Source organism: Myotis brandtii, unplaced genomic scaffold, assembly GCF_000412655.1.
Source record: "Myotis brandtii unplaced genomic scaffold, ASM41265v1 scaffold1341, whole genome shotgun sequence".
Lineage (NCBI taxonomy): Eukaryota > Metazoa > Chordata > Mammalia > Chiroptera > Vespertilionidae > Myotis > Myotis brandtii.
In genome coordinates this window covers 351,558-366,918 of record NW_005354761.1, presented here as the reverse complement: position 1 = coordinate 366,918, position 15,361 = coordinate 351,558, and the positions used below count along the sequence as shown (strand labels likewise).

Genomic DNA, 15,361 nt, shown 5'->3' with positions numbered 1-15,361 from the left:
GTTTCTGGGGTTTTGTTTAGCTTCTATATTTGCAACATAGTTGCTTAGAGTTGCAGCTGAGAGGCTGGCAAGTCAGGCGGGGAACGTTGGAGTCCACAGTCACTGGAGCAAGCAAGCCTCCCTGCTCGCTTCAGTGCATGGCTGCCGGCCGCCATCTTGGCTGACAGTTAATTTGCATAAGGATATGCTGATTAGCCAATGGGAAGGGTACGCTAATTAGCATGTTTCTCTTTTATTAGTGTAGATTATATAATCTATTATTTTGCAACCACACCCCATTTAGCCAAAGCTTATGATTAACTCTACAAGAAAGCAAGGCTGCTAGAGTGTGGAAAAGGACAAGGTGGGCTTTCTTGTTTTTAAAATGGTCTTGGCCCTGGCCAAGTAGCTCAGTTGATTAGAGCATTATCCCGATATGCCAAGGTTGCAGGTTCAATGCCTGGTCAGGGCACATAAAAGAATAAACCAATGAATGCATATATATGTGGAACAACAAACAGATGTTTCTCTCTTCTCCATTCTCTTTTTAAAATCAACACATTTTTAAAATTTCTTCTTAACCTAAAAGCCAATGAATGGGTTCCAGGAAGACAGAGGCCTCCCACAGAAAACAAAAATGAGTGTGAAGGACCATGGTATGTACATGAGTCTGAGAAGATTCAGAGCTTTCTTCCTGTGTCTAAGGGGTCTATGACTCCAAAGAGGTTAAGAACCAGTCAGGTAGGAGACTTAGACAGTGAGTCTACACAGTACTCAAATTCAAAGGAAAAGTTCATGTCCCGTGGAAAGGCTTTTTCCCTTCAGATGTGAAAGAGCATGATCTTCATAATTCTTTAGTGTTTTTATTAAGGGAGATAGATAAACTCTCTGTTTATAGCTAAAGAGACAGATTAATAATCATCCTATTGCATTGATATTAAATCAGTAATTAAAAGGGATCAGCAATAGATCTCTCTCACAGTTAAAAACACACACACACTCTTTTATTATTCCTGTTTTGTATTGTATCTATTACTCTGTGTATGTTCATTTAGTCAGTATATTTTAAATTAACAAATACTTTTTTATGAAGGGGCATGGGATCATTTAAAATTTGTAGAACACAGCATCAAACAAACAATTTTCAGCCTTTTGACTTAATCAAATCTGACCCTTTCCAGATCCAAAAGTATTCCCTTTTAAATTGAGATAGTACATGATTTCAAATTTAGTCAAAGTGAAGTTGTACTTACCCCTAACACAAGTGTATCTGTTGTAGAGATTTTTGAACATGCACATGGAGCCATATTAACAGCATTTCTTCTAGATGACCGTGTCTCTAATCTTTGGTGATATCTTTATTTGCACACTTCTACAAAATAATACAAAATGCACATACATACTTTACTCAAAAGGAAATACTTCAGTTTAATTCTTTCCTTATTGTTTTGCAACTACCACTCCCTAAACTCAGAAGCAACAGCTTTTCTTTCCATGCCTTCACTTTTAGCGGCATCCACTTACATCCACCTGTTCTGAATAAGTCTCCATAACTGGAAAGCTTCTCTGTGACTAAAAGATATTGGTATATTTCAGATATTTTCTGTGAGTAGTAAACAGTGTCTCTGATGATAAAGTAGAAAGAACAACTAGGGAACAGTGTTAGAACATTTTCAGTAAAGCTTTTAACAACTCATTTGCAGTTCATAATCAAGTCAATGCAATTCCCAATGCCATCTCTGCATTTTCAAAACCAAGTTCTTGTATATAAGTTTATCACAGGCTTGTGATTCTTTTCCCTGACACATACCTGATACCTAGTTCCTCTTTCTGTGTGAAAGAACTTTTTCTTTCATCAGACAACTTAACAAAGTTGCTTCCACAATTCTAAAGGCTTCTAGTGTTTTCCATACCCTCTATATTCCTGCATTTCTTCCTGGTATTTAGATCTTCTTTACATTAAAACAAAAACCTGGCTAATAATTGCGTCCCCTTAAGGGATTTTATCCTCTGTGGATCAGAAATTATACTGTTCTACATTTTCTAACATGTTATATTATGTCAATAGCATGAATGATGCCACTTAGCTGACGGATGATCTTAAAAACTTGAGCCTTTGTCCTTTCAAAAAGGAGGGAGTTTGACTAAATGATCTTTCATCCTCTGTAACCTTAAAAACTCATGGCTTGGTTATCTTAATGAGTCTTCAGTTTCTAAAACAGGTTTTCTGAATGTCTCTTAATTCTATAAAGAATAGAGACAAAAAGAAAAACTAGGCAAGGACACAACAACAGGTGATAGAAAACAGTATGTTAATAACTGAAATATAAATAGTGAGCTTTATATATTCAAACACTACCTCTGAGAAATACCAAAGGGTATAGGCCTATGGGCAACCAAGATTAATCACTCTGTCATGCTTAAATAAAAGGGATAGAATTATAAAATTTATATGGAAAAAATAATGAGGGAAAACTATATCTAGATTGCTATTTATTTCACTTTTTAGGTAAAAGGAAAATAATAAAAATAATAAGCCCTTTTTTGTATCTGTAATCTCTATCAGGCCCCCACCAAAACCACCCAAAATGAGGTGTTCGTTAAAGTACTACGTAAAAGAAGGATGTGTGTGTGTGTTTAAAACCCTCAGCTTAACATGATCTCATTCATTTGTGGAATATAATGAACAACATAAACTGATGAACAAAAATAGATCCAGAGACATAAAAGCATCTAACAGATGGTCAAACCTCAGAGGGAAGGTAGGGGAAGGTGAGGGGTGGTAAGAGATCAACCAAAGGACTTGTATCCATGCATATGAGCATGACCAATGGACACAGACAATAGGGGGTGGGGGCAGGTGCTGAGGGCGGAGCAGGCAGGGAGAGGTCAAGGGGTGGGGGGAAGGAGACATGTAAAATTTTCAACAATAAAGAATTAAAAAACAAACAAACCCTCAGCTTCATTGATGAAAGTAAGAAACTAAGAAATACTACAATATATTCCTGGAATAAATGATGGTTAGAACAACAAACAAAAAAAACCCATTCTACGTGCAGTTACTGTACAAACCAGTTAAGTATCCCATTTTGTATAATTAAATGAAATTAACCATTTATTGTTTAGTAGTTTCTACAAAACAAGCCCCTAGTCTTTATTGCTGACCCACTAAACTTGCCTCACAAATTCTGGAACAGTCACAAGAGAGCTCATTTCTAGAAATCACTTGTCCATCTTTAGCGTCTTTAGTAGCGATGCAACCTCACTGTCCTCCAGTTCTTTAGCGGGGCATATGAAGCCCTTCACGAATTGCTCCCTGCCCACGTTCTCAGCCTCAACCCGGCCACCCGCTCGGTTTCAGCCCTAAAACAACTCGGACAGTGTCCTTCTTGGGGAAGGGAAGCCTCCTCTCCTGGTCCCCCAACCTTCTGAACATGCATGCCTCCTATCACAGTGTAATCTAACTTTCGGCTTTCAGCACTGGCTCCGAAGGTAGTGTGAGCTCCCAGAAGTCAAGGAATTCATTCCTGAATGTTCAGGGCCAGTCCTGGGCTGCAACCCAGATACTCAGACTAGGTGAGCCCAACCTCTTGAGCGTGAGTGGGGGTTAGGGGGTGTGGCACCGAATTCTGTCTCCGTGTCCGTTATGGTTTATAACACTTAAGAAATCCCATAAGCAAAACGACATCATTACCCCTCATTTTACTTGTTTAAGGTCCCAAGGATCGAGTGTCTCCCTCTCAAGCCCAGGCCAAGGTGTTCTCCGCGCGGTCCTGGCTTAAGAGGCAGATCTCAGCTGGCGGCGCCCTCAGAGCCAGGTTGCCAGACCCTGCCCAGAGGTCATCACTTAGGTAGCAAGGAGCCCAGGACCAGCTGGCCCTCAGGCTCCTCACTCCCTCAGGCTGCTTGGGCCTCCAACGGTGGGCAGCGGCGTGGTCCTTAGGCGCCTGCGTGCCCACTCCTGGTGGGCGGGGCGGGAGAGCTTGTGCGCAGACTCACTAGCCCCGGCTGGGCCATGCAGTCTGACCCCCGCCAACCACCACTCTGGGATCTCTAGAAGCGGCTTCTCCAAACATCCATTTCAGACATTGGCCCTTCTGGTGCCTTTCTTGTACACACATCTGCGGCAAAGCGACCAACATCACCGGTAGCATTTTCTGCCCTCAAATATTGGCCACAAATGCACTTTAGATTCGACGGTGGAGATAATGAAAAGGCAAGTAGCTGAGTCAATGACTCACTTAAAAAAAAAAAGTAGCCAAGTAAGGAAATTGATGAATGGAATATTTAGCAAGACACCAGAATGACTTTTTCATCCACCTGCTGAGGTGAGTTTACCTTTCAGATTATACCTGGCATCGGTTTTCTATTTGATGTAGACAGTGGTTAAAACAATGTTTAGAAAGAGATGAGGTCTGACAAAGGCTTGGAAACTCTGTGTGGTATCTGAGCTTGACTAGCAGCCTCTGGTGGCAAGGGTGGTCCAGAGAAGCAAGCTATTGTGATATGATGGTGACAGATTTTTACCACCAGATGTCCTCCATGGTTAATCTTTGCCTTTCTAAAATTTCATGTATGTTTGGGGCAATTACACTTTTATTCTCTTTCTGGGATAGTGTAAGAAAGAGAAACAAATAAATAAATGATGGAAACACCAGACGACCGTGACAGGTGGTGCCTGGCAGAGAATTCGGATAAAGGGGGGAGGAGGGGAGGGAGGAAGTGTCTAAAGAGCAAGGTGCAACTGGGTGGTCAGAAAGGGCCTGTTTTGTGTTGTTGGTTTTTCTAGTCATTTTTCCAAATTCTGAAATACTGTCTTTACAATTCAAAAATATATTTCAGAAGCTATTTAAAGTGATACTAGTTTATCTAAATTACTTTTTCTTAAGTATTTGGATTTCATAGAAGAAATTTAGAATAGTGGTCCTTAAACTGATGCATATTAGAATCACTGTGAGAAGTTTTTTTGAAAAAAATTTTTGCGCCCAAGCTGAAACCAGGACAATTGGTAGAATCTCTGGACTGGCACTCAAGGGTCAGGGGGTGATTAAAAACTCCCCAGATGATTCCAGTTATAACTGAAAACCAGCGGAATAAAAAATGTCATATATCCTAGCTTCTTTTCATGCTAAAATGCCTGTGTAAAACTCATTTCAGTTTAACACTCCTTGCATTCCCCCAGTCAATGATACCCATTTCCAAATTTGTCTATCTCAGAAATTTCCTAATGGTAAAATTTTCAAGAGGGCTTAGGAAAAAGAAAGTGTTTAAAAGAATCTGTTGCCATTCCACATTGGCAAACAAAAGGTCTGCAAATGATACATCCTGGATGCAGCTCAGCTTGTTATTTTGACAAGCACCTAATTCACGTTTACTTAAAAGAAAAAATGTATGTGCATTTTGTATAACTTTTAATAGTTTTCTACCATCTTGTGACTTGGATTGTTCCTGTCATAAGCTTAGATTCACTGCAGCTGTTTCCTGCACAATCCAAAAGCATAACTTTTACAAGTTTCATTTCCTGTAAAGATAAAAGCACAGAGTTGTGAATAGATCTCTGGGCAGCTCTTTTACTGAAGCTGGTGGAAAATGGTGTCAGAGTTATTGACACAGTGAGAGCTTTTTACCACTTTGGGACCAGCCCCTTCTCTGTTGCTTCATCTCATCTGGTTCCTAGAGTAATATCGCTCTCGTCATTGATGCTGCAGCCCACAAATTTGTTTCTCTAGTATTGGCTGTGGTGGCTGCTCCTGTCAAAGCTGGGAAAATATTGGTTAGATGACCAAGAACATTGTAAAAGTCACACACAGTTGTCAGTGAGTTGTTAGAATGCCAGTAAGTTGGAAGTGATACAACAAACCCTACCTCTTCAGTGAACAAGAGTGGCCAAACTTTGCAGCATCCTCTTAACTCGTGACAGCAGATTGATGCATCTAAATGATGTACACTTCACAAAGGCAGGTATTTTTGTCTGTGTTGTTCACTCTGTTATACAGAGTGGGGCAAAAGTAGGTTTACAGTTGTTTGTTGTGCCGAGCCAGCTCAGCAAGGGTTCCACAAGCCTGAGTGAGGGCGGTAAATGGTTGAAGAAATGACAGAGAGAATAAGCTGGGTCTAGACTAGATGGATCTTCCTGTGCCTGGCTGAGGCCACAGAGAGATCCAGAGGCAAGAGGAGCCTTTATTTTATAGCCAGAGGTAAACAAAGTAGTGGTCACCATAGTTATAATGTTCTTGTGAGTTTCACTTGTTTTGGCAGCACTTGCTACATCTCCCTCAGCCCATTAGCTTCCCAGATAAGATCTAGGGAGCATCATAAGGTCAAGCCTAATTATGCTAAGAGGACTGTGCCCTCTAAGCTGGGACTTGTTTGTGGCTTTGCCAACAGGTCAGTCCGAGGCTTAGCGCTGTAGCTGCGCCCTACAGTTTGTATGACAAATAATGCAATAATTGACAAGAATAAACTTTTGCATGCTCACAACTGTAAGTCTACTTTTGCCCAACCCTGTATACTCATCACTCAGAACAGTACCAAGCCAAGGAAGGTGCTCACTGCATATTTGGATTTCTTACATGAATGTAGCCTTGCAACTATTTGTGCCAACAGGTTTTAGATCACCCACCATTCTGGATAATTCCGTGTTCTGCTTCTCACTCAAACCACTGAGTCATCTCTCTTTCCTTTTATGACCAAATATCCCCAAAGCAGAGTCTGTTTTCACAGCTCAAACACTTTCATGTCACATTTATTTTTCATTGAATTGCAGTCTGTCTTCTCGCTATAGTACTGTTCTAAAATTGTTTCCCTTAATGCTGCCAGCTACTCATAATGGCTCCATCCAATGACCTCTACTGGACTCTCATTCTTTGGAATTTCTTAGCAACACTGCTTGCCTGCTTCCTTGCCCTTTGACACACTCATCCTTCCTTAGCTTCGAAGACAGACCACCCTCTAAGACCCTCTCCTACTTTATTAGACATCCTCAATTTCATCTTCACTAACATCACTTTCTCAGACAAGTAAATGCGGTCTTTCCTTACAAAATGTCGCCTTTCCCTGGGAGTTCTCATTCATTCTTATAACTATCAATTTTAGGTCAATACTTCATGCAATTACATTTTCAATCCTGTTCTCTAATCTGATTTTCAAACTGTCATTTCCGGATATCTGTAATACACATCATAATGAATCTTAAATCCAGTGTAAAAATGTCTGAGCTCATGATCCGGTTGCCATGCTTCTCCTTTCCCAGCTTCCTCTCCTGCCCCACTCCCCATTATCCAAACTCAAAACTGAGAGATATCTTTGATTTCTTTCTTTTTCCTTCTTTAAATATTAGAAAGCCCTTCACATCCATTAAGCCCAAAATATCTCTAAAATATGACCCTCTTCTTTCTAGTCTTTAATTCAGGTCCAGTTTCTTGTTTACTCTTTCTGTCTCACTTATATTCTACTCATTTTTTTCAATATGTTTTCTTTTGTTTTGAAATTGAAACCTTGAAATGAAGTGGTTTGTGGCTGTTAATTATAAAGGCTTTACTTCCCTACTCAGACACCTCCATTGATTCCCTGATGTTTATGGATTAAAGACCAGATGTGCCCTAGCTGGTTTGGTTCAGTGGATAGAGTGTCGGCCTGTGGACAGAAGGGTCCCAGGTTTGATTCCAGTTAAGGACACATACCTCGGTTGCAGGCTTCTCCCAGGCCTGGGCCATGGTCTGGTCAGGGTGTGTGCAGGAGGCAACCAATTGATGTGTTTCTCTCACATTGATGTTTCTCTCTCTTTCCTTCTCTCTTCCACTCTCTCTGAAAATCAATGCAAAAATATCCTCAGGAGAGGAATACATACATACATACATACATACATACATACCAGATGCTGTAGGCATTGAAGAACCTGCATAGTGTGGTCCCAGACTTTCTCTACTGCTTTAAGTCTGATTACACTCTGATTCATCCAGGTTATTCTGTTGGTGCCCCTGAATACAAGCAGAATGTTTCTGTTTTCGTCCTATATAGGTATTGCTGCCCTTACCTGAAATATTCTTTCCTTTTTCTCTTACTGTTTAATTTATGCCTATTCTCTAAGGTTCAATTCAAATGCCCCCTATTCCATGAGATTTTCCCATAATACTCTAGCCTTCATTTAGCTCACTCCTATCCTATAATATTATTGAACAACTAGAGTCCCAGTGCACAAATTCATGCACAGGTGGGGTCCGGCTGGCCCTGATTGAGGTGGGAGTGGGGGGAGGGCGATCAGGCCAGTTGGCTGCCACAGTGCATGTCATAGCAACCGGTCATTTCATTGTTCTGGTTGCTTGGCTTTTATATATAGATAGATTATTTGGTGCTAAGAACTAGGGCATTTTACTGTTATTTAATCCTTCCTGGCTATCTTATAACTCTGGTTTTCTCTTTTTAAAATATTTTTATTGGAATTTAATTCACATACATTAAAACCTACCCTTTTAAAATCTTTTCAATATATTTACAATGTTATGCAACCATCATCATTATATAATTCCAGAACATTTTCATCACCCCCAAAGGAAAACTGAATTAATTAGCAGTCACTCTCCACTCTTCTTCCCACCCCACCAGCCTCTGGCAACTGGTAATCTACTTTCTATTTCTATGTATTTGCTTACTATGGTCATTTTATATCAATGGAATCATATACTATATGGATTTTTGTATCTGGCTCTTATACTTAACATGATGTCTTCAAGTTGTGACATGTACTAGTTCATCATTCCTTTTGATGGCTGAATAATTGTTCATTATATGGATATACCACACTGATTTATCTACTCATCAGCCAATACACTTTTGGGTTGTTTTACTTTTGGGCCATTATGGATAATGCTCCTATAAACATTTGTAGAAAAGATTCTGTATGATCCTATATTTTCAATTTTCTTGAGTATATATACCTACTAGTAAGCTACTGGGTCTTATAGTAACTTATGTTTAGCTTTTTGAGAAACTGACCATTTTTCAAAGTAGCTACAGCATCTTACATCACCACTAGCAGTGTGTGAGATTCCAATTTCTTCAAATCCTCACCAACAGTCATTACTTTATTTTTTATTATAGCCATCCTGAGTGTGAAGTGGTATCTCATTGTGGTTTTGATATACATTTCCTTAGTGACTTGAGCATTTTTCATGTGCTTATTGACCATTTGTACATTTTTAGAAATATATATTCAAAAATTTTGCCAAGTTTTTTTAAGTGGCTTATTTGTCTTTTTATTGTTGACCTGTAAACTTTCTTTATACATTCTGAATACTAGACCATTATCAGATACATAATGTTCAAATATTTTCTCCCCTTCAATGGGTTTTATTTTTACTTTCTTTATAGTGCCTTTTGACACACAAAGGTTTTTAATTTTGATAATATTAAATTTATTTTTTTCTTTCTTTACTTATGATTTTGGTGTTATATCTAAAACATCGTTGCCTAATCCAAGACTTCAAACTTTACACCATGTTTTCTTTTAAGAATTCTATAATTTTAGCTCTTAGATTTAGGCCTCTGACAGTCTTTGACAAGGCTTGAAGTGTTAAGCCACATTTTGAATAATGAGAAGAGGAAATACGTTTTTTTCTCAAGGTTTCTGCAGCTCCAAAAGTGATTTGCAAAAAAATAAAATAAAAATGGAAATACCCTAAGTAACCAATTATAGAAGAATGATGAATTCTATCTTGATTTAATGGAGGGCTAAATTGCAACTAAAAATTATACTTGTGAAAATTATATATCAATAAGGAAAATATTTATGAAAATGATAAGTATAAAAGCAGATTATATTATACAGTGATTATAAGTGGGTAAAATTCTGTATTACTATGAATAAGGGTGATCAATCACCCTGGTTTGCTTTGGATTATCTGGGTTTTAGCACTGAAAGTGCTGCATCCCAGGAAACCTCTCAGTCCTGAACAATCTGGGGTGGTCAGTCACCCTATAAGGAAAAAAATTGTCCAAGGGATAATTGGGGAGAAGGTCATAGCAAGGATATTCATTCTTCTTTAACAGTAGACATTAACAGTGTCTCATATTATAAGTGGTTATGTGAGGTGGGTAAAAACTAATTATTTGAGATCATAAAATGAATAAAATAAATTCTTAAGGAAACCATAGATTTGGAAGGGGAACCTCATATGTATTTCAGAAGTGGAGAAAATAAGAAATAAGAGATTGTCTTTTTTTTTAAGGTTTTCTCTCTTTTTTTTCCATTGAGTCTAGCATTGCCATGCCTTCTTCCCTTTCCTCTAGTTCAATGCAGGAGTGCCTGCCATATAATTCAGTCAAATTCTAGAGTGCTGAGAGTGAGGAACACATTATTAATGACCTGTCCCACGAAAATTTTCCTTGGGAAAGTGTATATGTAAGAATATACCGATATTAATAGTCAATATCCTGATACGTCACAATTCACACCCAGATTAGGGTTGTGTGAATATGAACTTAAGGCTTTAGAAGCCTCACGTGGTCTGATGTTATAGGAATAAAGAAGACTTGGGGAAATACCATGTTGGAATCATTTATTGCAGATAAGAACACAAATATAGTTTTATTTATTTAAAGCTAATTTTGAGGACTTTACATAGAGAAATATCCTACCCCCTTTTTCTTTCTAATCAGAGGAAATATCTTCCATTGGTGGCCCCTAACAAAATGGAAATATCACAGGGAGTGGAAATTACATTGTCTATACACCTGCCAGAATCTGACAGCACTCAACATGTAGCAAATGCTCAAATGTAGTTGATAGATGATAGTGGCCTTCTAGGTTAAGATTCTTTCTTCATAGGGTACTAGTTTCTCTGAATATGAACAAGAATCAATAAGTAGGATAGCTGTTGCCTGAGATCAGGCATTGTAACTATTTATATAATTTTCAAGCATGATCTTCTTTCTCACAATGTCTGTAGCACTTAGTCTGTAGCATTGATAACTTAGTATCTACATTATGTAATCTAACAACCAATTATACATCAATGATGTAAGTAGTTTTTAAAAGGTTGTGAATGTCTAAGTCTTTTTATCCCCACGTGGTAAAATTTGATTTCTGACTCTTTTGCGTGTCTCTCTCAATACCTGTTTCATGCTGGTCAGAGAGTAGGTGCTTGATAAAACCTTTTGACTTAACTCTAGTAGTTTATGTGGGCATTGGGTAGGTAATTTGGTTATTTCAAACATTACAGGATTTGAGTAAGAAGATTTAGCAATGAAAAAGGCTCTCAAAATTATTAGCTGTAAATTACCTTTACTTATTTACAAATTACTTAGCCTCTTTGAATCATTTGTAAAATAGGGATAGGGATTCTTTTTTATCAGGGATGATCAAATGCAATTATTTGATAAAATATTTTGTTGACTAGAAAATATTCTACAAATACAAGTGTTGGTTATTATTTGAGATATGGCTACTGCTGGTATTTTTCTTTCATTCTTTCTTCTCTTGCCTAAAGACTAAAAGTAGGTAGACAGTGCAGCCAAGAGCCTAGGGCAGGGGTTAGAGAAAGTTAAGACAGATAGAGACATGGCCATTTATAAGCTGTGTTGTTTGTACAAAGAAGGGATTGGGTGATGGTCTCTCAGAGCTTCCCTGAAGGGCTGTGGAGGCTCAGTGTGCGTCAGTGTCAGCCCCATAGAAAGATAGATGGAATAGGCTTCTTATTGCACCTCATTATTATTATTTTTATTTTCCTTAAAACAGTGGTGCAAAGGGACTGTACTCAAAATGTAGATGTGGTAGGAATTAGAGATAGTTTATGGATGGCATGCAGCAGTCATTTATCTTTTTCATCAGGTGCAGAATCTTCCTGTTGAGAAGGGAAGAAATGGAAAACAAACAAAACAAAACAAAAAAACAACAACACTAAAACACTACTATGGCTACTACTTATTCAAGGCAAAGGAGAGGGAGAGAGGGTGGGGGAGAAAGAGAGAGAGAATGCGCATGCACTGTGGTCACTCCATGCAAAGACCAGAGAGATATGTGGAGTGTCTCAAGTCTCAAGAAATGGGGGGAATATGTCTCTTGGAAGCTATGAACACTAATGCTTAGAAAAAGGAAACAGAAACGCCCCCCCAAAAAAATAGTTTAAGGGACACTATCATCTTCTATTGGTGATGATTCCTGGTCTTGGGGAGGTTCTGGAAAGTTTGCTTCTGTTTCTTCTTCTTCTTCTTCTAGGACTGGAATAATTTCAATGTCTTCTTCAATTTTTGGTTGGGCAGATATTTCAGTCAGCTCTACCACATCTTCTTTTATTTCAATTGCCTTTTCTTTTTTTTCTTCAGCTGACAGGAGAAGAACTACATCCTAGAATACAAAATTCAACAAACTTTTATTGACTTTTATCATTGCCATATTTCTCAATAATCTCTTTGAATATTTATCAAATAACTCCTTGTTTTTATGCTATTTATTTTATTTCCCATGTTCCTCCAAGTGCCAGGATTGGTTTCCTAGATGCTCATATTCTTACCCAATCACTTATCAAGATTCATCCTCAATGCCAACAGTTTTTTCCCTCTTTTCTAGAATGATCACACAATATTTTGGAAATAACATTGCAATATAATAGAGGAATTTATATTTTCATTTTGATTTGCCTTTATTGGAGATAATTTTGGAAAAATAATTTTCGGTCTCTAATCCTACTTTTATCATCTGCAAAATGAAATAATTAGTGCTGATTCCTAAGTTCTGTACTAAATCTGACATTCTATGGTTCTGAAGCAGTTAATAATAGATATTTCCTGGTTGTGGAGCTTCTTTGAACCTCTTGTTTTGGAAGAGGGATTAGATGGATGAAAAGGTGGTGGGTGGAAGAAGGGAATACTGAGAAAATAAGTGGAAGAACTATTGTCTTTAATCAACCTTCAGCCATCTGCACACATGACACATGGAATCAAGTTGGATGCTTGAGTCAAGCAGAAGTCAAGGTTAGTAAGAGGGTGCATATATTATAGAACTGTTTCCTCTGTCTAACCTTTAGATTTATTTCAAATTTCAATTCCATCATTATTGGTATTTTCTGCTTCCCAGTAATATGCCAAGGCCATTTCTCATGAAGCTCCCAGGCTCAAAGTCTCATTGGATTACATTCTCTATAGAAAGGATCCTTTTTCTTTTTCTTTCTTTCTTTCTTTTTTTTTTTTTTTGTAAGACATTGTTTTCCTAGAGGGAGGTTGAGGACAGAATGGCTACTACTTACAGCTTTGGGTCTGGAGCACAGTTTTTTCCATTCATTCTCAACAGTGCCAGCTGTCACAAGTTTCTGGAAGAAGGCAAAGATCAGCATCACTGCAAAAAGGCTCTGTAAAACAATGAAAAAATGAGGATGAAATGTAATAATAAAAAACATAAGAATAGGGTAAGGGCTCAGTAAATAACTGTTGACTAAAATTAGGTGATTAAAAAACAAATTCTTTAGGTGAGTAACGACTATCTGTAAGAACTACTAGTATCTTTATAACCCTAAGCCTTAGCACAACTTCTGACACTGAAAAAATAGTTAATCCATGTTGCTGATAGAAAGTGAGTAATAATTAGTTGAAGAATCAATTCTACATAGGAAAGAATAATTACTGAGTCACAAATTAATTGTATCCAGCTTTATTTAGGTGGTATCACACCAAGGAAACCTCTTCACATTTGGGATATGCACCTTTCCCCCTTTAAACTCTACACTAAAAACTCCTTGAGGCAGCCCTAGCTGGTTTGGCTCAATGGCTAGAGTGTCGGCCTGGGAACTGAAGGGTCCTGGGTTCAATTCTGGTCAAGGGCACATGCCCGGGTGGCGGGCTTTATCCCCAGTAGGAGGCATGCAGGAGGCAGCCAATCAGTGATTCTCTGTCATCATTGATGTTTCTATCTTTCTCTCTTCCTCTCTGAAATCAATAAAAATATATTTAAAAACAAAACAAAAAACTGCTTGAGGCAAAAGCTATTCATAACAACTTAGGTAGTTCTTCAATGTTCATCTTAATAATAATAATAAATGTAAATACCATTAACAATATTAATGTTAAAACAAACACATACATAGCACTTTCTGTGTACCAGACACTGTTCTAAATGTTTTGCATATATTGACTCATCCTTCAAAACAGGGGTGTAAGTAAGTACTGTTATCTTCTCCATTTCATGATTAAAACTGAGACAGAATGTGGTTAAAATTCTTGCCCAAAGGCATGAGGCAATAAGCACCAGATGCAGACAGTCTGGATCTAGACTTGATGCTCATAATAAAAATGCCACACTTCCTCTCTGAAAAGGAATCATATTTCACACTTACCAAGAACACGGTTCGAATTCTGTAACAATATTGTACATCTGAAAAGTTTTTCTCAGCGGGGTTAGCTTGTTCACAGTTGTGTATGTTAATATGTAGCACAGAAGCCTTAATAAAGTTCAAACTCTCCATTTTAAAAAAATTGGAAATTGTAATATTAAATATGTCCATGATCAAAAGAATTATCCCAGAAATGGCAGCAAAGAGGCTCAATGAGTTCATTATCATTTTCCCTTTGACCTGAAATGAAGACATAAAGAGTCATTAATTGGGTTTGATTTCCATTTGGAGAATTTAAGCTAGGAAGGTATTCCAGATCTCATTCCTCTGACTCACAGAGGTACTACTAAATCATCCTATACCACACTTCCCTCAGTTGTTTTTAGTTTTCTGTTACTGTAAAATAAAAACCTTCATTTCTCAATTTTGTTCCTTTCTCCGTATTTCCTATCTCATTTTATGCCATCACCATCCAATCAGTTTATCCAGAAATAATTGTAGGAATAATCCTTCATTCTTATAAATTGTCCCCTTGCACTTCCTTTCACTACCATTGTTACCATCCTAGTAGGTATTTAATAAATATTTATTGGGTAAATGAAAATAAATAGTATTCAGAACATATCTGTCTGTGTAAGAAGGTAGAAGGGAGAGAAAAAAGAAGGTTCTTCCACCTAATAAAGTGGGTATATGTAGGGAAAGAGCAGATAGAACCCTCTGAGTCTGGACCATCAAGTGAAAAGAAAGAACAGCAAGATTAATAACACCACTTTCTCCCTACTGACATCGATTGCAGTCAGCCATCTTTAGGGCTGATGTCTCTAGTAGCACAGGCAAGAGGATGTCAGTGGGAGTGTTCTAACTTGCAAAGATGATAAAAGGTCAAAACAGGAAAATATATGTGACCAGTACCATAAAGATATGAAATTATTGATGATTACTTTACGACACACATATTTCATCCATGACTATATGATCTACAGATGGCAAGTCAGTAGGACTGGCTGTATTTGGAGAATAAAACAACGTGACCTTCATAAAGTCTCTCCACCCACCCCCGG

At 37.9% G+C, this 15,361-nt stretch overlaps 2 protein-coding genes across 4 annotated transcripts in view; both read right to left on the bottom strand.

The window, feature by feature from the left end:
* Positions 1-1,530, bottom strand: part of MS4A13 (membrane-spanning 4-domains, subfamily A, member 13) — a 63,420-nt gene extending 61,890 nt beyond the window's left edge. Inside the window, exon 1 of the mRNA XM_005860456.1 lies at positions 1,504-1,530. Coding sequence (XP_005860518.1) covers positions 1,504-1,530 — 27 coding nt within the window. The remainder of the gene's footprint in view (positions 1-1,503) is intronic.
* Positions 1,531-10,530: 9,000 nt separating this feature from the next.
* The window catches only part of MS4A1 (membrane-spanning 4-domains, subfamily A, member 1), a 17,654-nt gene continuing 12,823 nt past the window's right edge, over positions 10,531-15,361 (bottom strand). For 2 of the 3 annotated variants that reach the window (XM_014534954.1, XM_014534955.1), the window contains 3 exons: positions 14,304-14,540; positions 13,221-13,322; positions 10,531-12,322 (listed from right to left, as the gene is read on the bottom strand). In XM_014534954.1, the coding sequence (XP_014390440.1) occupies positions 12,101-12,322; positions 13,221-13,322; positions 14,304-14,540 (561 nt within the window). In that variant the 3' untranslated portion in view covers positions 10,531-12,100. Of the gene's footprint in view, positions 12,345-13,220; positions 13,323-14,303; positions 14,541-15,361 lie in introns of all 3 variants that reach the window. The other variant, XM_014534956.1, reaches the window with a different exon arrangement.